This window comes from Poecile atricapillus, chromosome 2 (assembly GCF_030490865.1).
Source record: "Poecile atricapillus isolate bPoeAtr1 chromosome 2, bPoeAtr1.hap1, whole genome shotgun sequence".
Classification (NCBI taxonomy): Eukaryota; Metazoa; Chordata; class Aves; order Passeriformes; family Paridae; genus Poecile; species Poecile atricapillus.
The window spans coordinates 9,724,965-9,747,140 of record NC_081250.1 but is presented as its reverse complement, the minus strand read 5'-3'; the positions used below and the strand labels follow the sequence as shown (position 1 = coordinate 9,747,140).

Below are 22,176 nucleotides of genomic sequence, written 5' to 3'. Positions count from 1 at the left end.
TCTAAACTGATGTTTGTTTTCACAGTTTGATGTAATGCTATACAGCTGGTGAGCAAGGCTCAGATATGGCAGATGGTTGATTCTCTAATAAAGAGTATTTGGTAAACTATAGAAATATCCCTCACATACATTATAGTGCATTCTTTCTCCCCAGACTGAAAAGTAGGGAACATCAGTGTTGGATACCACATCCAATTTAATAGTTCTACAGCACTGAGTCTGTGCTTTCTTCATATCTCCCATCTGCATGCAATACTCATTTTGCAGTTTTAACTATGCTTCATTAGCTTTGGGGATTGTAATGCTCATTAAAAGATAAGAATTTGCATCTTACCAGTTTCATTTAAAGAAAATGGAAATGAGTCTAAAAGTCCTGCTTATTAGTAGCATTTTGCTTCAGCATATTCAGGTAGTTGGATGCTTTCGTGTTGACGTGTTCACCAGCTACTCGCCAGTCTGCCATTCCAGCCAGCTGAATAAAATACTGAGAATAATAGAGAAGCATGTAGTAGAATGCATATGATTTCTATTTTTAAGATGCAAACATTAAGTTTCAGAGGGGAGAGGTTTTGCTTTATTCTGAAGGCAAAGTTTTCACTTTTTCTTTACCAGTCAGGAAAGAAAATAAACAGCAATCCCAACCCACTTGTTTTGCTGTCAGTTGGACACAAGGCGCAAGAAAGTAAGGTAAGTTCCAGCTCTTTAGACTTGGTGCTGTTTTCACATATTTGGTAGGTCTGTGACCTTGGCATTTGGCTACCAAACCATGGAGCATATACACAACAGTAGGTTGCCACCAGAACTGAAATTGGCAACAAGCAGCTAAGGATTATAACCTATGATGTAAAACCACCTTATCAACTGAATCATGGCACCAAGTGCCACATCCAGTCTTTCCTTAAACACCTCCAGGAATGGTGACTCCATCATCTCCCTGGGCAGCCCATTCCAGTGCCCAGTCACTGTTTCTGTGAAGAGTTTTTTTCTAATGTTTGGCCGAAACTTGCCCTGGCACAGTTTAAGACTGTGTCCTCTTGTCCTGTCACTTGTTGCCTGGGGGAAGAGGCCAAGCCCCACCTGGCTGCAGCCTCCTGTCAGGCAGCTTCCTGTCAGAGAGTTGTAGAGAGCAGGAAGGTCCCCTCTTGAGACTAAACAATCCCAGCTTCCTCAGCTGTTCCTCATCAGACTTGTTTTCTAGACCCTTCCTGAGCCTTGCTGCCCTCCTCAGCACACACCAAATAAAACGCCAGAATGAAAAAAGTGCTCATCTCGACACCACCTCTATTAGACAAACTGTTTTATAATTCGTGTACTTCCTTTTTTCTTCAGATTAGATACAAGACCAATGAACCAGTATGGGAGGAAAACTTTACCTTCTTTGTACACAATCCCAAAAGACAAGATCTTGAAGTTGAGGTATGTGTCCCACTCTCTTTACATGCCTTTCTTTTCTAAGATGTTGCAGTAGTAACATTCACACATTAAAGCCATTTATGAAATGAGACTGAATATAATGTGAACACCATTAAAATGATATTTAAACTACTTTTTTAGACCAGGCAATGAAATGTTTATTTCCATTTACTACTAAAAGGAAGAAAGACTACCAGAATCTCATATGAATAACACAGTTAATGGTTGTCTTTTCTAGTTTAAAAAAAAAATCCAAAAGGTAATTTGGTATTACCAGTTTTGAATTAGGAATTTTTTGTCTCCCATACCAAGGAAGTATTCATTCTGTCCAAATACTGTATCCCTTTACACCGTTGACATGTCCTTTACACAGATCTAAGAGACTGAAGTGTAAATGAGGACTGTCTTAGTCACTCTTCCTCTGATAGCTGTGGGGATTCATTTTCACACAGACAGTTTGAAAACCATGTAATTATTTTGATCAAGGGTCTCGTGATGTAGATGTCATGGTTACTTTCCTGTCTTTTGCTGTAGTAGGTAAGGTTGAAGAAACGAGGCATTGAGTATATTTGTTTTTACCTCCTTCAATGTAATCTTAAAATCAGGGAAACTTGGTTTAAGAACAAACTACTTTCAATATTGTTTGTATTTTTTGTTTTTAAATAAAATTGTAACTTCCTTCTTTGAATTCTTACAAAGCATATGATACAAAGCAACTTAATTTCTGTGTTTCTTCAGGTGAGGGATGAACAGCACCAGTGTTCCTTGGGAAACCTCAAGCTGCCTCTAAGCCAGTTGCTAGAGAGTGAAGATTTAACTATGCATCAGCGGTTCCAGCTGAGCAACTCTGGTCCCAACAGCACTATAAACATGAAGATTGCACTCAGGGTACTCTGAAACCTTTCCCATTGTAAATACCTGAAAGCACATTTAGGGCTGTGGTGACTCCTGGTCTGCCAGCTTTTGAAGAAGACAGCACATTTCCTTTGATGTCACCTGCCAAGTGTCCTTGGTTGTGCAGAGCCATCAGTACACAGAGATAGCTTCTAATTTAAATACATTCCATTTGAAAATTGTACAGTGCTCAAAATGAAACAGTAGTCACCTGCATTAATTAAAACCAAGGTCCCCTGTGATTTTAGGTTTGGAAATCATGTTTGGAATCGGAAGTCCTTCAAATCTCTTTTTGAACCCAGTGGGCTACAGATCAGTGAAATAGCCTCTATCTAGAAATGGAACTGAGGTTTTGGTGGTTGTAAAAAATAAAGTGTATAAGGAAAGGAAGGACCTGCATAGTACTGGAAAATTCAAATCAGCTTTCAAGCATATTGGAGATTTGAAAACAAAACTTGCATACCTGAAAGTTGGTTTGTCTTTTTTCCCCATCTAAATTGCTTGGTTTAATAAGGTACCATTTATATTTTCAAACACTGTCAAACTTCTGTATTTTTTTCTTTCTAAAGCACTTTGTTGCTTACGTGTCATTAATGAACGAAAGCAACCTATAAAAGAGAAAGTAAGGGCAATTAATGAGAAAAAAATTGTAATGTAGAAGAAAAAATTACAGACTATCTTTCCAGATGGCTAAAGCTGCAAAGTACATAGCACTTACACCAGAAGTGCTTAGAATATGGGAAGGGAATTATTATTGAGGAGAATAATTCTTAATGAATGGAGAATTTCACATTGTTTTATAGTTACTGCAGTTGCCATGAAGAACGTGGTGGTTGCCTTGAAGGAGGTGTTTTGTCATGCAAAGCATTTCATATTGTAGTTAGTAAGAGTGAATGTTTTTGGTTCTGCTTTCATGTCTTAAATTTACAACTTGTGACCAACCAGTACTCTTGTAGAAGCAAACTGGTTCCTGTTTCTTATACTGCAAAATAGTAATATTATGTGTATTTTCTTGTATTTAGGTCCTTTCCCTTGAAAAGCAGGCAAGATCTCCAGATCATCAACACTCAGCCCAAGTAAAAAGGCCGTCATTTTCCAAAGATGCAAGAAAATCATCTTTTAAGCCTCAGGTTCCTGTCTCGCCAACATCTGATCCAAACAAGCCTGTTCCAGCATCCCCAGTGACTGACAGTGATAAAAAGACTGATACATCTGATAAAAGTCAGCCTCCCAATGCCAGCCCGCAGTGGCCAACAGATCTCAGCCGCAGCTCCTCCAGTCTTCACGCCTCCAACTTCTCCTACTCCCCCAGCCACCTCTCGGTGAAGGAGCCCACGCCCAGCATCGCCTCGGACATCTCCCTGCCCATTGCCACGCAGGAGCTGCGCCAGAGGCTCCGGCAGCTTGAGAAGTACGGCCTTCTCTGCTTGCTTTTGCAGCACATCTCACCTGATTTACAAAGGATGTCACCAAAGCAGGAATGCTTAGTTCACATTTCAGAAATGTTTTTTACTGTTCAGTCATTGGGATTTTCTGCTTCTTCCTGGTATCTCAGACAGAAGCTGCAATTAGAAGTTCTTTACCATTGTGATTGTCTGGAAGATAAAGTCCCACTTTGTTTCATAGCTGCACTTTGTAGTTTCATGGCAGTGAAACAGTTCATGCTTGTTTCACCACTGAATCCTGAATTATTAGCATTAATTAAGCAAATTAAGCTGAAAATAGTTGGTCTTTTTAAATAACTCAGAGGGATGTTTGACTATAAGGGATGTAAAATGGGTAGTCAGTTACTATGCAGTCACTGAAGATTGCTGCAGCCATGCTTTCTTAAATTCTTGAATTTTTTTAACTTGTCTCAGTGGGCAGCTATACTTACCAAGTACAGACAGCTGAGCAGCCATCCTGCTCTGAATAGGAGACTGGAAACTACTCATTCCCTCTTCATGAGCTTTACAGAAGCTTCTCTGTAAATCTAAATAGATTTTATTTTTTTATTTTCAAGGGACTGAACCAATTAATCTTTTTCTCTGTCAGAGTTCATAGAATCAACTGAGTCACAAGAGTATGGACAGAATCTCTGGTTGGTCATCCCTCTGCACAGAGCAAATCCCTCTTCAGTGTTAGATCACGTTTCTTGGGCCTTGTCCAAACAAATTTTGCTCATCTCCAAGGATAGAGATGCCATAAACCTGTTCAGCAACTCCAGTGCTTAACCACTCCACTGTTAAAAAATGTTCCTTCTTATTTCTATTGAAATTTATCTTGCTGCAGCTTCACTCTAGCCTCTTGTTATTTTACTGTGTACAGCTGGGAGGAGTCTGACTTGGTCTTCTCTAAAATATCTGTTTTAAGTAGTGGAAGGGCTGAAATTGAGTTTGCTGTTGGCTCTTTTCAATTTGTACAAATACACCACTTGCTTATGTTCTCCAGACCCCCCTTTATCTTCATACTCACATGCTAACTGTTCTTGACTTTGTCAGTCTCTCTCCTGGTCCCAAACTGAATTAGAGTTTAATTGTGATAAGGATTGAAATACTACTCCTCATGTAATATACAAATGTCATACTTTGTTATTTGGTAAGAGGTAAAGCTACAGGTAGTGAGGTCCTTTATTGCAGATCACATGTTTTTAGGTGCTCTGATTTTTTTTTTTTTTAATATCTTAACTAAGAAAATACTGAAATTAAGTCTTCATTCTATTTTTTTCAAGTGAATGACTTGGGAATTTTAATGGAGCAATCACTTTGTAGTAGATATTCACAAAACAGGCACTCTTCTCCCTTGAAGATAAGATATCCTTCAGGTGGCTGAGAAATGGCAAATATGGCACATACTGTTCTGTGTGATATGGAAAATACTTGTAGTCATTTCAGACTAAAATGAGCATTTCATGGAGATGAGGGAACTGCACATGTTGGCCATTCTGCAAAACACAAATTCTTAAGCATGGTGCTTGCTTTTTATTTAAACATGACCTGTAAGTGTAAATTTATTCTAATCTTACCTTCATGGTGACATAAGCTATAGAAAAGTAAAATGGTTGTGTTTATACTGTGATTTGAGCTTTTACAACAGCAAGTGGATTTAAATTATCACTATTTTAATCCCAAGAATATCTGTATTTCTATGATAAGAGAATTTAGAAAATGAGGAGCTGGTCTTCTAATTGGCTTTTGGCCTTAGGTAAGAGTGGCCCATGGCTGAGATTTTCATTGCAGTTAGCACGATTATTTCCAATTTCCTAGATGCTGCTTTGATGTTTATGTTAGGGCAAGCAAGTTCATTACTCATAATGGTTTTTGAAGTACTAAGGAGCAGCTGACCTCTAAACTGACAAGAATACCTGGCCTGTTTTGGAGAGCAGAGTTGTTGGCCAAGGAACTGAAGTACGAGAAGCTGACGAGAATATGCTCACATGCTTACATATACTTTCTTCTTTCACATTGGTCTAGAGAATTTAAATGGATAATACATGATTTCTGGGAAAATGGCTCAGTTAAATATTACTTCAAATGTGCATTTTAAAAACTAAACTAAATAATGTTCTGCTTTTTCCTGCAGTGGAACAACTCTGGGGCAGTCTCCATTAGGACAGATTCAGCTAACAATTCGTCACAGTTCACAAAGAAACAAACTGATTGTGGTGGTGCATTCCTGCAGGTGAGCATACAATACACAATTTCATATCTGGGCATATTTCTTTATAAAGTTTGTCGTATCCTGACTTAACTCTTAAGTGGATTCGTTAATCTTTGTTATTTTTAAAACAACGTATGCATAAATACAAAAATACACAGAGCTGTATTCAGAATCAGTAAAAACTTTCTGGAAGATTCTGCTGTGATTTTATATTTGTCTATTATGCCTCTGTCAGATTTCAAATGAAAACAACTTTTAGATTTTTATCAGCAGTATCTGAAAGCTGTTTCTAAGAGGCTGATTTTTTTACAGAATGACCAAAACACACAATTTCTAAAAAGCCATATTTAAACTTCAAATTGGAATTTAGGAAACATTGCATTCCTACCTCTGCTCTCTGCTTACTGGTCATCTGATCCTGTACAAATCATTCCACATCATATTTTGTGCAGGGGAACTACTTCATGTACTAAATTAAGTGATGGTAGTGAAGACACTTACATTCAGCAAGGTCTCCTCGATTTTCTAAGTGCTTTTCCTTGTTTTTCACTTTCACAGAAATCTAATAGCATTTTCTGAAGAAGGGTCTGATCCCTATGTGCGAATGTATTTATTGCCTGATAAGAGACGATCGGGAAGAAGAAAAACACATGTATCAAAGAAGACATTGAACCCAGTGTTTGATCAAATGTAGGTTCTAAACTATGTGTACTAGTTTTTTATTATGTAATTACAAAGCTGTTAAATCAAGATTTCTGTGCTTACTGAAGGGTGAGCTGTTGTAGTTCCTGGTTGTCACCATTATTCTTGATCATACCTCTCTCTTCTGCTGTAACAGCTCTTCCATCCTTCTATTCCCTGTTATCACTACAGCCCTTTTTGCTGTTAGCAGCCACTTCTGTCTTTCCTGCCTTCCTACACCAGTTCCATGTCCCTTGTGCCGGTAGCTCAGCTGCAGGATTCAGTCTCCTGGCAGGTGGTGAGAACACAAGTGCCTTTAGCTGGCCAGTGCTGCTCATCTCCCTTCCTGCCAGAAAGTTTGGCTGGCTGAATGCCTGGCTTATGCTGCCAGCCAGTGCCTCTGCATGGTCATATTGCTCAGGCACTCAATGGCACTCAGCATCCAGGGAGTCAGGAAATTTCTTTGTAGATGATATCCTGGCCCATATGTTGGAAGTTGTACCAGCTTGTGCAGTATTATAGTGCATAAAAATCCTTATCCTTGCACTCATCTCTTTGATAATAGTTTCCCTCACATGTTCTGCCCCTTACTTTCCCACCCATCAACTTTTAGTCACCTTTCTCTACAGACAGCAAATGAAGTCAGGGAAAACACCACTTCAGTCCCTTCTGTCCAAGGCAAATCTGTAAATCATTAGTTAAAGGCTCCAGCAGATTTTCTTGGTAGTGCAGCTTGCTCCTGTTCATTCCAGATTATATATTTATTTCACCATGCCTTTCCAAGGAAAACATATTGCAAAGCAATAAAGCTGTTTAAGAACAGTAGTGAGAAATAGATGTAGGTTGTGGTATAACCTTGTCCTGACTTTGTCTAAGTTTCAGCTCTAGCAAAGAGCTATCTTTGATAGTTTTCTTTAGCCAGGCAGGAAAGAAAAGGAGCTCTGGTTATCAAGTACCAGTGATTGGTAAGACTGGTCAGTCTTTCCCTTTTGAAAAATACTAATACTGAGCTGTTGGTACAGTAGGATTCCACATTCTCCTTTCTCTAGTCAGTGCTTGACCTTTGCCTCCTTTTGTCTTGTTCATGTGTTTGTTTTGTTTTACCAGTGGCCTCTAGATGCCAAAGGTAACAGAAGTCGTAAATGTTTGATGTTGAAATTGATCACAGTTTTCAAGAAAAATCTTAGGCAAAGCATTGGGATTTGTCTCAGACTTCAGTTTTTAATTTAGGGAGGGAGATGGTTTTGTTTTGGTTTGAGTGGCTGTTTAGCTATAGGAACTGATCTTGTGCCTCTGGTACAGAATTCCCTCTAAAGCATCTCTTTGTCTGTCAGGTTTGATTTCAGTGTTTCCCTGCCTGAAGTACAGAGAAGAACACTAGATGTAGCAGTGAAGAACAGTGGTGGATTCTTGTCCAAAGATAAAGGGCTGCTTGGCAAAGTAAGTTGACAATAAGCAAATTCTGTTAATACAGCTTGTTATTATATAAAACAACAATCCTCTTGACATAGGAGTTAGTGTTGATTGAAGCACTTGATTCAGGTATGAAGCTTTCAAAAATTATAGGTGCTTTAGATGTCAGGCTTCAGTAAGCGAAGGGAAAAACTGCAGAGCCAGACTTAGAAAGATGAGGCAGTAATCTCTTCTAGAGAGTGGCAAGTTCACAGTAACAGAAGGAATGTGCTTGTCAGACTTACTAATGATGCTGTCAGAGAAAGGAAAGAACCAGTAGAAACCAGGCAATATTTCAGAAAATGTTCAGACAAAACTGGGAAGACAAAGAAGTACTTAGGGAACCACACAAATAGTTAAATTCCCAGTTTGTAAAATCTATGAAAAAGAGCTGCTACTGGAGACATTCCCAGTGCCAACACCAGCTGTGCTGTTTGTAACTTCAGTGTTCTATGGGCACACATAAAGTCATCTGATTTGCTACACACATGATTTGGAGCATGGAAAAGGAATAGTAACTTTCTGCACCCTTTCAGATTGCCATATTTGAGCTCTGTGAAGAGGATGAGAGATACAGAATCATGGTCAGTTCATGGTGAACAGTGTCCTCAATTTTCCTGTTCATACAGAAGGCTGTTTAGTAGGAATGCATCTGCTGATTGCCCCTGCCATGCTGTGACTTGTTTTGGGACTGTACCACTGGATTTTAAGGTCAAAAACAGCAACTTGAAACTTTAGGCAGATAGCAGAGAGCTGTGATGACAAGGATGTAAAATACATCATTTACCAATGGCATTGCTTACATTGTAAGGATTGCTTACACTACAGGATTATCAGATTTGATCTTTAATAGAACTAGAATGAAAGGCACACACAGTGCATTGATTGATAATTTAACTTTCCACAGTTACTAATACCTCTGGCATCTGAAGAACTTGCTAAAGGCTGGACCCAGTGGTAAGTATAACATTTCCTTTATTAACAATAATACTCCATACTAACAACTACTGTGTTAAAATAGTTTTAATAACACATCCTAAATGTTAAAAACCAATCCTTCGGATTTTTCTTTTTCAGGTATGATTTGACAGAAGATGGTACAAGGCCACATGGTGCAAGTTAGGCCCATGGACACCAGGAATTCCTCACACATAATTTTGCCAACCTTTATATATTTTTAACGCATTGTTTTCAAAGATGTACCAATATTATTTTTATAGCTTTACTGATGTAGTTCTTAGACACATCCCCAATAATTTTATAACACTTAGTCATTTTATGTGGTCATAGCCTTCCTCATTGTTAAACTTTGTATTTTATTTTGCTAAACAGTTCTGTGTATTACTGTAATGTGCAATAGTACAGTAAAGTAACCTTTTGTGTTTAAATTGATCTTTATGAGAGCTGTACCTATTAGAAAGTGGAAAGAACATGTTCTGCTGTTTTCCTGCCTTGTTTTATATCTCACCAAGGTATACTGTACCGTGTAAATATATACTATTTTTTTATAATTCTTTCATGCTGGTTTGAATTCAGAACAAAATTAGATAAAGGATACAGATATTTTCTTCTAAATGCATGTTAATTTCTTCAGATCAATCTCTTTTGTCTTTGCAGCACAATGGTCTTAATCATTTTGTGATACTCTATAAAAAGAAACTGCAGAAAAACATTTTTACTTTATTGTGTTTCTGGCCCAATGGGGCTAGCTTAAAATGTATAAAACATTGACATTTTAATATTTATATATAAATGTATTATTGGGAAATCATGCTATAGAATATTATAAATAAAAATGAGAGTTATATAAATATTGTATAAATAGAGGATGAGGTCCACAAATCACAGTTTCTACATCTGAGTTTTCATTTAATGGAGTAAACATTACAAACAGTACAGTTTTATTATACAGGTTCAGTTGGATTTTGTTATTTATTCCTGTACTCTGGAGTACTAGACATGTGACCTTTTGAAGGTAAGAGGACATGGATTTTTCTGTATTATACAGAAGATGTCTAACCACTTTAAACTGTCCTTACCATGATATTTCACTGATTTATAAGTAGACAAATCAGCTTGCGAGTTAAGTTCATATAGTAGGCATATGTACAAGAAATATGTTATTTTTATTATACAGTACTGTGCTAAAATAGTATGTTATGCGATACCTTCTGTAATCCTCAAATGAACACCAGTAGGTAAAAAAGTGGGAAACTGAAATGAAATTGACTGTCTGTGACAGTTGCTTCATTGCTACTTAGTATGTTTGGTGCATTAACAAAATGTACTTCAGCGGTCCACGCAGGTTTCTGAGCAATGCTGTCCTTGTCCTGAAGCATTGCTGTGGGCTGGGGAGGAGGCAGCAGGGACACCATTAGCACAAACTGATCCAAGCAGGCAGGATCTGAAGGGAGAGTATCAGCCCCAACAGCTGAGCTCCTAACTCTAATTTTATGAATTATGGGAATTTTTTTTTATATTCAGAATTGATTTTTCTTTTTCTGGTCAGTTTTTTTCAGACTGTTAGAAAATTGTGCATTAAGAATCCAAACAGCTTAGCTTTTGCAGAGCCAGTGTCCTCATCCTTGGAGAAGTATGCAATTAGACAAAGTATATTATTTAGATAAGATTCTAGAATGATGTCTCAGCCAAGAAAGAATTCTAAAGCAGAATGATAAGCTCCTGAAATTAGCTTTATTGTAAGACTACTGACAGAACCTTAACTCTAGGTGTAGAATTTGTCTACATTACTAGATGTACCAAAGTGCCTACCATAGATGTAGCTTTTTGTCTTTTTCAAGTCTAAAAATTTAAGTTTGTCTCAATTCAATTTAGCGTGACCATCTGTTATGGATACGTGTGACCTGCACCATACACCTCTATACAGTGATGGCCTTCTCATTGCCACGTTTTATACAAGACAATTTAATCAAACAATTGTGCATTGTAAATTGTACTGTAACTGCTGGTACTGGGCTGGGCAATAGAGATTCTTTGTAAGAAAACATTTCCATTTGAAGGCTTCACTGTATGTTGGAATGTATGAGTAGCTGTATATTCACTCATCTATCCATATAAAATATATTATGAAATACATACTTTCTTTGCTAATTCTCCATTAAGATGCTAAGAATGGAAAGACAGAGAATTGTTCTTAATGCAATGAAAATGCAGAAACCAAATGCTAATCTGAATAAATGAGGTCTAAGAGTAGCCGTTCAACATAATTATCTTTTGCCTTGGTTCAGTCTGAGGTGGAAGGATTTTTGCTCTACATCACGGCCAGTGACTGCACAGTTTGATCTGCAGCAAACAAATAGGGTGTTCAACTGATTCAGTGTTTCAAGTCTTAAGTGAAGTCTGGGGACAGAAAACTTCACTTGAACAAAAAAGTCTTTTAAAGTTTCAAGGGGGAAAATAATGCCGTGTTCAGGCAAATGTGAAAGGATAGCACAAAGTGAGTAACTGAATAAAGAATATAGGGCAGGTTAGCTCACTACCTAAAATTAGGGATTGGTTCGTAGAGATCCCATTTTCCATTTAGGAATCTGAAATAAAGAGAACTGTCATTGCAATTCAGCAACTAAAATTCCCATAGTCTATAAACAGTTCTGGATGCCAGATCTTCAGAAACATTCTCCTGAGTGAATTTGGATCAGACTGTGAGTGCCTAGATGAGATCGATTCTTTGGATAGTGGATGCAACTTTTCTATTACCAAATTCCAGTTGTTCCATTTATATGGAAGTAGGAAGGACAATTTTGCCTTCGGGCAAAAATTGCACCTCATTATCAAGTCATTTATTCAATATCAACTGACAGCTTTTCATGTAGTTCTTGTTTATTCTGTGCCTTAAAATATGAACATACGAAGATGTTTAAGAAATGGTTAAAAATAAGCTTTGTTACCTGTATGTACCAACACATGTTCTGTACTATTGAAACTGTTTTTAGAATTACTCTGCTTCACTGACAAGAAAACCAGCTTTCTTAATTATAGCAGTGGTATAACTCAAACTCAAATCAGCATGCATATCACTTGGAGGTGGACTAAAAGAGTTTTAATTTTCTGTCTTGAATCCTTTATCAGAGCTGCAGCAAATGGTGAGAGTTAAAATGAGAACAAAGGGTAATCAATTTTGTACAGATTGCCTTTTTTGCTCATGTAATTCTACATTATGATGCATGTATTTATTCAATAAATGGTTCATATGGAAGTCAGCGTGTTGCTTCCCTCTACACACACACCCCTTCTCCTCTCTTACATATCTCTGTTCTAATTGATAATACAATGAAGTAAAATTTTAAAATAGTTCTGTATCCAGCCTCTTGTAACCCAGGGAGCCTTGCTATAATGTCTGTAGGCAGATTTTCAGATCTTACATGAGAGAAAGTGGAGTGAGAAGTGCAGGATACTTTATGGGGATTTCTGTGCTTGTTACTCTGGAACAGATCCACACCTAAGAATTAGTAGGTCCTTTGTTCAAATTCAGTGTCTAATTTTTTTTTTCTCTTAAATTTCTTAAATAATTTCTCTTATATAATTTTTTTCTCTCAAATTGATAAATTACATGCACAAATTGTCATAATTCTAGCCCTTATTAATTAATTGCCAATAATTATGCTTTTAAGAGGACCTAGACCTGTATTTAATTGCCTTAGATTTAGAATCAGCAGATTTCTACCTGCAGCATTCTTTCCTATTCTTTCTTTTGATTGGTAAGGCAAATATTGATGGAAAATATAGTGATGTACTGCATAAATAAGAAAAGGGGTGTTGTATCCTCTATCCATTCCAGAGAAACTGTCATCAATATTATGCTCTTTGCATTAAATATTCATTTATAATTAGTTATAATTCTGTAATTAATTATACCTCTTCCCATAAACAGCTACATCTTGTCTGAATTCATAATATTCAGTTTTCATCAGCCATAAATAAAAGCTGCAAAATTTCGTCACTATCCCATTTAGAATGGGCCCCACTGGATAATCTTTGATGTTACTAACTACAAAATTATGTTCCATTTTGGTTTGGGGTTTCTTTTCCTTAGAGGAGATACATCCCTTTCTTAGTAGAATAAAAAGTGTCTGCTAATCAGTGGGAAGGCACTTAAAGACAAGCATGGCTGTCTCCACATTTCACCCATGGCAAGGTGGTTCTGGATTGCACGCTCCCTGGCAGTGCCAGTACTGATCAGGTGTCAGCATTTTCCTGACTTGGGTCAAGATGAAACCTTCTGTTTGGTCCTGCAAGACAGGTGGTACCTGGATCAGCACTGCCTGTGCATTCACAGATCTTAGTAGAAAGCAGAAATAACTCTGCAAGACATTCCTGCAGATGGCTTTGGTATTAATTTGATGGGCTCACCCCAGCCTAGGATTCTTTGTATTTGCTGTACTGTTTAAACTGGTTTGGGCTTTTAGTTCATCCAGTCTCCACCTAGGAGCAGTGTTTGCTGATAAAGTTACCAATGTGGCTATTTTCAGTATTTTCTCAGCTAAGAGCTGAATACAAAATTTGTTTCCTATTAAGTACCTCTTTTAATCAGTTTAATTGTTTATATTCTCCCCCAAAGAAACTCTGAATGTTGGATGGTACCTTTAGTAGAAAGAACCAAAACTGCAGATTATCCTGGACCCATTTGTGGTTTTAGCTGGCTGCCGAAGCAGTCAGGTTATTTAATCCCAAATGGTGGTTTTATATATTCTAAACAGTCCAACTGTTGTGTGCTTTCCTACTGGTTTCTAAGGAAGTCAGGCTCTCAACAATATTCTTGGGCACCTTCTGAAATATGTTTTATGAGGAATGCAAAAATCCACTTGTATTTCTTTCAGTGTTACACAGTAAATTTAGCTGCCAGAGTAGATGGCAGCTGGGAGGCAAGTTCTCTAATTTGTATTCATGGGATAGAGGTGATACTCTCTGTTCTCACTGACTGCAGGGAATATTGCTTGCCAGTCATCTGCAGTGGAATCCAATTTGAGCAAGGTCCTGCATCTCTGTTTTCGCAGACACCACTAAAATGAAGCCAACCTGTCTTTCATGTTAATCTTTGAGTCTTCAGTAGCTGTAAACTTTATAGCAAGGGAATTAAGGCCTAGTAATGATCATTCTTCCCTTTAAGATCCATATAGAAACATGTCCAAGCCCAGAGCAAGGCAAGATTCCAGCCTTTCACCCCGGCAGTGGAAGGGCTGGTTCCAGCCTGGGGTGGTTTGTGGCCTGGAGACACGTGAGCCATTCCTGCAGGACCTGGTAACCCAACCCTCAGAGCTGGGCACCAAGCACCTCTGTGCAAGAAATGACACAAGTTGTGATGTCCCTGCACCCAGCTGTGTGGTAAGGAACTAATTTATGATCAATTTTATTTATTAATTATTTAAGCAAAGTAGATCCTTTCTGCAGGTGTTGCACTAGATGACCTGGTGAGGTCTCTTCCAGCCTCAATTCCATGGCTCTCAAGTATATTTTTTTTTAAACCTTAAGGTAAGCTCAGGAAATGTGCTGGAGCTCTGTGTGCTTCTGGCCTGTGCTGTAGGTCTTCCTGGGCATTTTTGTTCCTGAGCCCAAGCTCTCCAGGATGGACATGTAGCTACTCCAGCTGGGCAGAAACAAGGAGTCACACAGCCGGGAGCTGCAAGCTTTGCTGAGTCCGGATGCAAAAATTTGATAGGAATTAAACATTAACATGTGCACAGAACTTGAGTTGTAACATAGATAATTCTAGCAAAATGGTAATTGTAGGTACTGAACAAAGGCCAATATCTGGGACAAAATCCCTAAACCCAAAAAGGGTGCATTTAAGAGAGATTGTTTCCAGCATGAAATTTCAAACAAGTTTTTTTTATCTTTTATTCTAGTTGAACTTTCAAGCTGGTGGGTTATTCTACAAATTCTGAGAGCCTGACAGCTAGAGCTTACTAAGCATGTCACAATGATTAATAATAGAGAATGTTTTGCATGACAGTTTCATGCAGACTTCCTATGGAACAAATATTGATGGGCTGAAACCCCTGTGTATTTTGCATGATTTTTGTTGCTGTCTCTTGGATTAAGCTGCAGTTACTGTGTTGCAATGTTTTCCACCTACAATTTATAGGAAAAGTTTATCTAGCTTTGCATGAATAATGAAATTCTCTGAGCTCAAGTAACTATGATAGCTGCTGAACGGCTGTTCTGTTGTAACTTTCAGCTCAAGAGTCCCACTGGATACATTTGATGAATTGACAACAGCATCCAAACAAAGGACTTGGACTGTCACTAGACTTGTTATTTATCCAGGTGATGACAATGAAATAAAGGGTAGAAGTGGGTTAATGGAAATGGATATTCATGACTTACGAATGGCATTGGTAGCACTGCTGGTTCTTTGTTTTATTTGGTAAATCATTAAAAAAAAATTCATGTAAAATAAGCTGGAATCAAAAGTTTAAAATACTAAGATTAGCTTTCTGACAAATTTCAATCTTAGTTTTAGGCAACTTTGTTCTATGCCATATTTTTTATTCAATATGTTTTTTCAAGTTCAGATTATTTGAAACATAAAAAATGCTCAATTTCTAATTTTTTTTTATAAAAAAAATTCAGTTTTGCATATCTTGTTTTGCACATTGAGTCATTAAAGTTTTTCTGTGTATAGTCATTAGTGCTCAATGTTTATTTCTGAAGGTACTGGTATATTCCACTAGATGGTAGTGCAGACCCTATTCTCAGAATCCTTTTTGCTGCTGCCTGTGCATTTCATTTCTGGTACAATAAGGAAGTGGCCTGGATGAGAGGCATGTTTGGGAGTGCAGCCTCAAGTCACCCTGGCTCAAAAGTGGTGAACAACAGGTATGGTCCTCACCATGCTCTGCTCTTCCCCTTTTCTCTGAGGCACCAGAGATCCTAAAAGAATTTAGTTTCATAATGGGGGATTCCATTTGCCAATATGGTTTTGTAGAGGTATTTAGTCATGAAGCACAGGGAAATTAAAAAAATGGTCCATGATGTCAGGAAACATTGAACTTCTGGAATATTAAGGCTCTCAGTTCACCAGAAATTCTGCATGCTTCTGTCCGCAATATACCATACATAGGTGTTTCATGCTTTAGATACCAAATTAGATTTGATTCTAGAACTCCCTTGAGTTGCTGACACAACTTTAATGAGACTAAGTGCAAAAAGTTAAAATTAATCAGAAACAGGCAGAAGTGAAATTACAGTTTAGGGCATAGAAAATGGCCTTAACTAGCACATCTGAAACATCCCTATGCTTTAAGTATTTATTGTTGATTCAAGCATGTGACTAGAAACTTGGGATAGCTAACAATGAAATCCATCATGGAGCAGTACAATAAACACAGGGGTAAAGGGAAGACAGATAAAATTCTACTAGAAAAAATAAGGTAAGAATCAATTTTCCTTTGTTTAAGGACGTGATACTTTAGAAAGTTTCCTAAAACACAGGTCTTGTGATGATAAAACTGTTTGATGCCCAGAACAGGAATAAATGACAAGTATAAACTTAGTGGATATGGAAGCCCTCCCAGGTGTCTGACTCCCCATTTCCCCTCAGGCTGATACTGCACTACTGTCAGTTTTGCATGAAGGCGGCAGGACATGCAGTCTGTAAAAAACCCCAATGAGCCTTGGTCAGGCTCCTAGTCTGGATCAGGGACATGGGGAACACCCTTGCTGACAAAGGAGCACAGATGTGAGAGACAAGTGAATGCTGGGATAATGTCCAAGCAATGTAAAGTAGTTTGTTGTGCATTTGTGTGTGTTTATAGATGTATAAACTAATATGGATGAGCAAATCATGTCCATTCTGGTATTTGTACAGTATTTTAATATTTTGTACTAGACAGATGGAAGAGAGATGGTGTCATACCAAAATGATGCATGTCTATCACAATGAAACCGCTAAGAGCACTTCTAAAATTAATAATAACAGTGATTTTGTACCTTAGAAGCATTTTTTCTCTTAAAGACTAAAATAGAATGAGAGCTGCAAGGAGACAGGACACTTATAAGAACAGTAAATCTCTATCAGAATGTAATTTAATGGGGTTAAAGTAATACAGACATGGCATTTGTAATTGGAGTGTTTTATATCTGAAATTAACTGACAAACTAGTATTATAAATTTACTCAATGATACATAACATTCTGGGAGATGACAGTGACTTTATACTAGAAGATGTTTGCTTTAGTTGTAATGAAAAATTACACTCCTTTTTTTTACAGTGGGATGGATTCAGCTATGCAAATACTGCCATTGTAATTTCTTTTTGTGAGCATCTTATAACATTTCAGAAATCTTTCCATTTTCATGGTACTAATAGGGAGCAAAGAAAAATTATAATGACTTGCAACACTGCTTATAAGGAACAAGTGATAACAGTAAGGGCACAATAATACAGCAAATAATAATTATAGGCCCACGGAGCAGTTTGAGTTGGAAGAGACTCTAAACATCATCTATTTCCAATACCCCTGCCATGTGCAGGGGCACCTTCCACTAGACCAGGTTGCTCAAAGCCCCAACCAACCTTGCCTTGCACACTTCCAGGGATGGGACATCCACAGCTTCTCCACAGTCTCTGCCAGTGTCTCACCACCCTCACAATAAAGAATTTCTTCTCAGTATTTAATCTAAAACTGCCCTCTGTCAGTTTAAAACCATTCCCCTTGTCCTATCTCTCCATGCTCTTACAAAAATTCCCTCTCCTCGCTTGTAAACCCTTTAGGCACTGCAAGATGCTCTAAGTTTCTCCAGAGCCTTCAGTGCTCCAGGCTGAACACCCTCTGCTCTCTCACCCTGTCTCCATGGGAGAGGTGCTCCAGCCCTCTTCATGATATAATAACTAAGTATTTTGTCATAACAAAGCAAAGAAAATGAATTTACTGCGTTTTCCCGGCTTAAATTGAGCAGGGTGTGGATCCCTGCAGACCCAGGCAGTAGCAGGGAGCTCCCGCCGGGTGGCACTTCAGGACTTCGGTACCGTTGGCAGCGACTCCAGGGAGTGGCTCTCCCGAACAGCTTTTGCATTCCCTCTGCGCATTTTATTTCCTTATTTTTGTGTGAGTTAACAAGGATAATTTTTTTTTTCTTCTGCAGTGATTTTTTTTTTCCTACTTAATCTCTTAAACTCTAAAATTGATTCATGTTAATATTAATAATTTAAGGGAAATAAGCCTTTTCACGGTCTAATCACACCAGCATTGAGAAGTGACAGTTGCCTCTGAATAAAGGATGGCATGATTGGCAGGATTACCTTCAGGCAAGGGGAGATCTGGAGAAGTGGAATAGTGTGAAACTTCATCTCTCTCCCATGCTGTTCGGATTATTTATCAAAGTATGTGAAGATCAAAAAAAAATCAAGGGAAATGCATGCATGTAAATTATTAACAGCCTGCCTCAGAGGATGAGCAGATTTTGTTCATACTGTATTAACTATAACAAATTTTATTACATATTCAAAGAAAAAGAAATAGAAGTTACAAATGCAACGTGGTAGTAAATAACGAGTGAAATAATCTCATAAGAAACTATTATCTACAAAATAACATTGTAAATATAAGAAAATATTGTCAAGAAAGCGTCTGACATTCAGGGAGCTACTTGTTTATTTTTTATTTATATTGTTGACTCTTAGAGGTTGAAATGGAATGCTTGCTGTAGTCCAAACAACAATATTCTGGTGTGAGCCATCTGTAACCGAGATCTCTAATGCAGGCCACCAACAAGAATAAAGACTGGTTCATGAATCAGTAGCACAAAAGCAAATCTTTATTTGCTGTTGCTCAGCAACCATGTGCGAAAGGCCCATTTTTCATTTTTACCGTAACTTGACAGGAAAATGATAATAAATATTAGATTATTATCACAGGGTATAGATTATTTTGAACAGATGAACAGATATGTCAAAGAGAGGCATGTAATTTGGTCCTCTTGAAAGGGAGAATATTAGAGAAACTGAAAATAGAGTTGTAGGTTTATTACTGGCTTGCAGTTCATGCTCAGTTCTTGAAAAACACCTAGAAAAAATTATTCTGCCACTCTTGTTTCTCTATGTGGTCCTTTCAAATGAATCACTTGGTGTTATTCAGCTTGTCGTTATCTGTATCAACTTCTAGTTTCAATACTATGAAAAAAACCATTCTGTGGTTGCTATGCAACAGAAATTAAAAGCTAAAATATGTTTTAGTTTGTTTGCTAAATGGATACGTGCCCAACTAAATAAACAGTAACCAGGTGACTAATGTAGCATCTAATTAAAAGACTAATCAAGGTATTAATGAAATATTCAGTCTACGTGAGTCATGATAAATAAATCCATCAGTTTGGATCTAAAATGGCAAAGATTTTTAATACATGCAAAAAATTTAATATAGACAGACATATATTATATGTATATATAATATACATTAACACAGTGTATTAATGTCAGGTGGCATACTTCTTTATTTGTTTTTACAATTCTCCAGGTATGCTGATTGCTCACACAACTTACTCCAAGCAAACTGTTTCACAGGCTCCTTGCACTTAGTTGAATACCTAACTTTGGAAATAAAGTCAGGTGTACAGCATTTAAAACAAGCCGGACTCTTATATCAAATAAATGTGGCAGAAAATGAAAAAATCTTAATTTTTAATATAAACTGAAACTGTGAAAGGCAGGGCCATTAGGGAAGGTTATATGTTAAAAAATAAAACAGCAGAAGACGTAAATGCTACTTTTAAAGGAGTGAATCTTTACATTTAATACTAAATAAAATCTGAATTACATCATATTTTTAAAAATTACAATCCTGAAAAGTCTAACCAGCTGTGAAAATTTCTATAGAAATTATAGTTGGTTTTCTCTTTGTTTGCACAGTAAACCAGCATGTGCTGTATTGCTTCTACAGACTGAAAGTAAATTACTTCAGTTATGCACCTCTCTCTTCTGAACAGCCAACACTGAGAAATGCTACAGAAAATGCCAAAGGGAAAGACATAAATTAAGCCCTTAACAAGACATTTTTACTGGTTTTGGTTTGCAGAAGAGCTCAAACAAATGTAATGAGGAATATAACAGAATTCAAGATCTGACTCTATTTCTAAACACTGAAAAGAAGAAACAGAAGACATAATTTCTTGATATAATAAAAAAAATCCTTAGTTATCCAAACTCTTATCATCTGCCTTACATAGTCTCCTACACATTCAGGCATATAGGCTGTTTAACTCTTGATTGCTTTGGATGAAGAGTGCAAAGTACTCATATTGTTCACCAGGACTGTGAGTAAAAGCACAGCTGTCAGCAAGAGCATCAGTAACATTATTGGAGAAAAAAGCCACCAGTGAAATCAAATGTATGATGTTATAAACGGCAATATAGTATTGGCTTTCCATTTATGTATTAGCTTTTGCATAATATTATTAACCACAAAAATGCTGATATAGTACAATTTATATTTTAACTGCTTTTTAGGATAGTATAATCTGGGACTTTATATATGCACCATATAGCTTATATAAATAGTAAATAGTAATTTGATAAATGTATTATGTCTTAGGCCGTAGCATAATATTAAAATAGACTATGTGATGTTAAAATGCTTTTATGTAACTAACTCAGAGACTAGTGTAAGATAATTAAGTAGTTTGTCACATTTGTAGACTGAGTGATAACAGTGACAAAAACCAGAACCCAATTTACTGACTCCTCGTTATCAGAGTGTAAAAACAACAGGACAGAACCACGAGAAGAAATAAAATATATAAATTTAATCTACAAGATGGCATGAAGACAAGTCAAAGGTTAAAACTAAGCAAAAGAACATCTATACTCAAAGGAATGTTTGAATATGTATAAGCTCTTATAAATATGCATGTACCCCCGGTAATGTAACAGGATATAAAAAATATTGTTTTAAGCGAAGGGTGTGCTTTTGGCAGATAGCCCAGCACCCCAGTGCTGGATTTTTGTCCTTTATTAAACTTTAAAATATTTTAAAGAGTCAACTTTGTTTTTCACAGTGATGTTTTTGTAAAAGCAATTTTGTCCAGGTTACTAGAGATCCAGGGAAGAAGAAACACTACCTCTTAAGCATGAACATGAATTTAACTGAGCATGTCTTATCTTACCCCCATTTGGAAACACTGACAGTGCAGGTAGGTAAAGAAAAGGGAACAGTGAGCGGGGCGGTGGGTTTGAACCACGGCAGCTGCCTCTCAGTAACTGATGGGATGTTCCCCTGGGACAAGCCGTGTGTCCAGCCAGCCTGTGTCAGAAAGCAGCGGAGGAGGAAGGAGCCTTTCAGCCCCCAAGCTGCCGGGAGCAGCGCAGCCCCGCTCCCCGCGGGGCGCTGCCGGGGCCGGGCCGGGCGCTGCGGGCACAGGCGCTGCTCAGCGATGGGGCCGGAAAAGGGGATGGGGCACAAATCCTACAGGGAGCGGCTGGGGAACCGGGCGGCTCAGCCTCGAAAAGAGGAGGCTCAGGAGGGACCTTATCGCTCTCTACGGCTCCCTGAAAGGAGCGTGTAGCCAGCTGGGAGTCGGGTTCTTCTCCCAAGCAGCCAGCGACAGGACAACAGGACACAGCCTCAAGCTGCGCCAGACGAGGTTCGAACATCAGGAGAAATTTCTTCACAGAAAGGGTGACTGAAATGGGCTGCCCGGGGAGGTGGTGGAGTCACGGTACCTGGAGGTGTTTAGGAAAAACTGGACGTGGCACTCAGTGCCATGGTCTCGTTGACCTGGTGATGTTCGGTTGAACTCGATGACCTGGGAAGCTTTTTCCAGCCTAGCCGACTCCGGTTCCCTGAGTTTTGAACACGAAACCCGGGCCCGGGTGCGTTACCAGCACCGCCTTTTTCCCGCCCCGCCCTCAGCCGTGCCGCGCGCGGGAAGGGGCGGGGGTGGTGGCCGAGCTCTCGCGAGACGAGGCGGGAGTTCCGCGGCGCGCGCTCAACGGCAGCCGCGGGAGGATTCGAAAAGTGGCGGGTGAGGGAGGGAGCGGGCTAGGGGTGTCCCGGGCTGTCCCCAGGTGTCCCGGGCTGTCCACGGGTGTCCCGGGCTGTCCACGGGTGTCGCCTTCGAGCCTCCTCCGGCGGTACTGCCGT

At 38.4% G+C, this 22,176-nt stretch overlaps 1 protein-coding gene across 3 annotated transcripts in view; it reads left to right on the top strand.

Annotated features, from left to right (window-relative positions):
• The window catches only part of ESYT2 (extended synaptotagmin 2), an 81,378-nt gene extending 69,083 nt beyond the window's left edge, over positions 1–12,295 (top strand). For all 3 annotated transcript variants that reach the window (XM_058832045.1, XM_058832044.1, XM_058832043.1), the window contains 9 exons: positions 613–687; positions 1,330–1,416; positions 2,152–2,301; positions 3,330–3,718; positions 5,869–5,967; positions 6,505–6,636; positions 7,962–8,067; positions 8,987–9,036; positions 9,157–12,295. In XM_058832045.1, coding sequence (XP_058688028.1) covers positions 613–687; positions 1,330–1,416; positions 2,152–2,301; positions 3,330–3,718; positions 5,869–5,967; positions 6,505–6,636; positions 7,962–8,067; positions 8,987–9,036; positions 9,157–9,202 — 1,134 coding nt within the window. In that variant the 3' untranslated portion in view covers positions 9,203–12,295. The remainder of the gene's footprint in view (positions 1–612; positions 688–1,329; positions 1,417–2,151; positions 2,302–3,329; positions 3,719–5,868; positions 5,968–6,504; positions 6,637–7,961; positions 8,068–8,986; positions 9,037–9,156) is intronic.
• Positions 12,296–22,176: the final 9,881 nt, after the last annotated feature.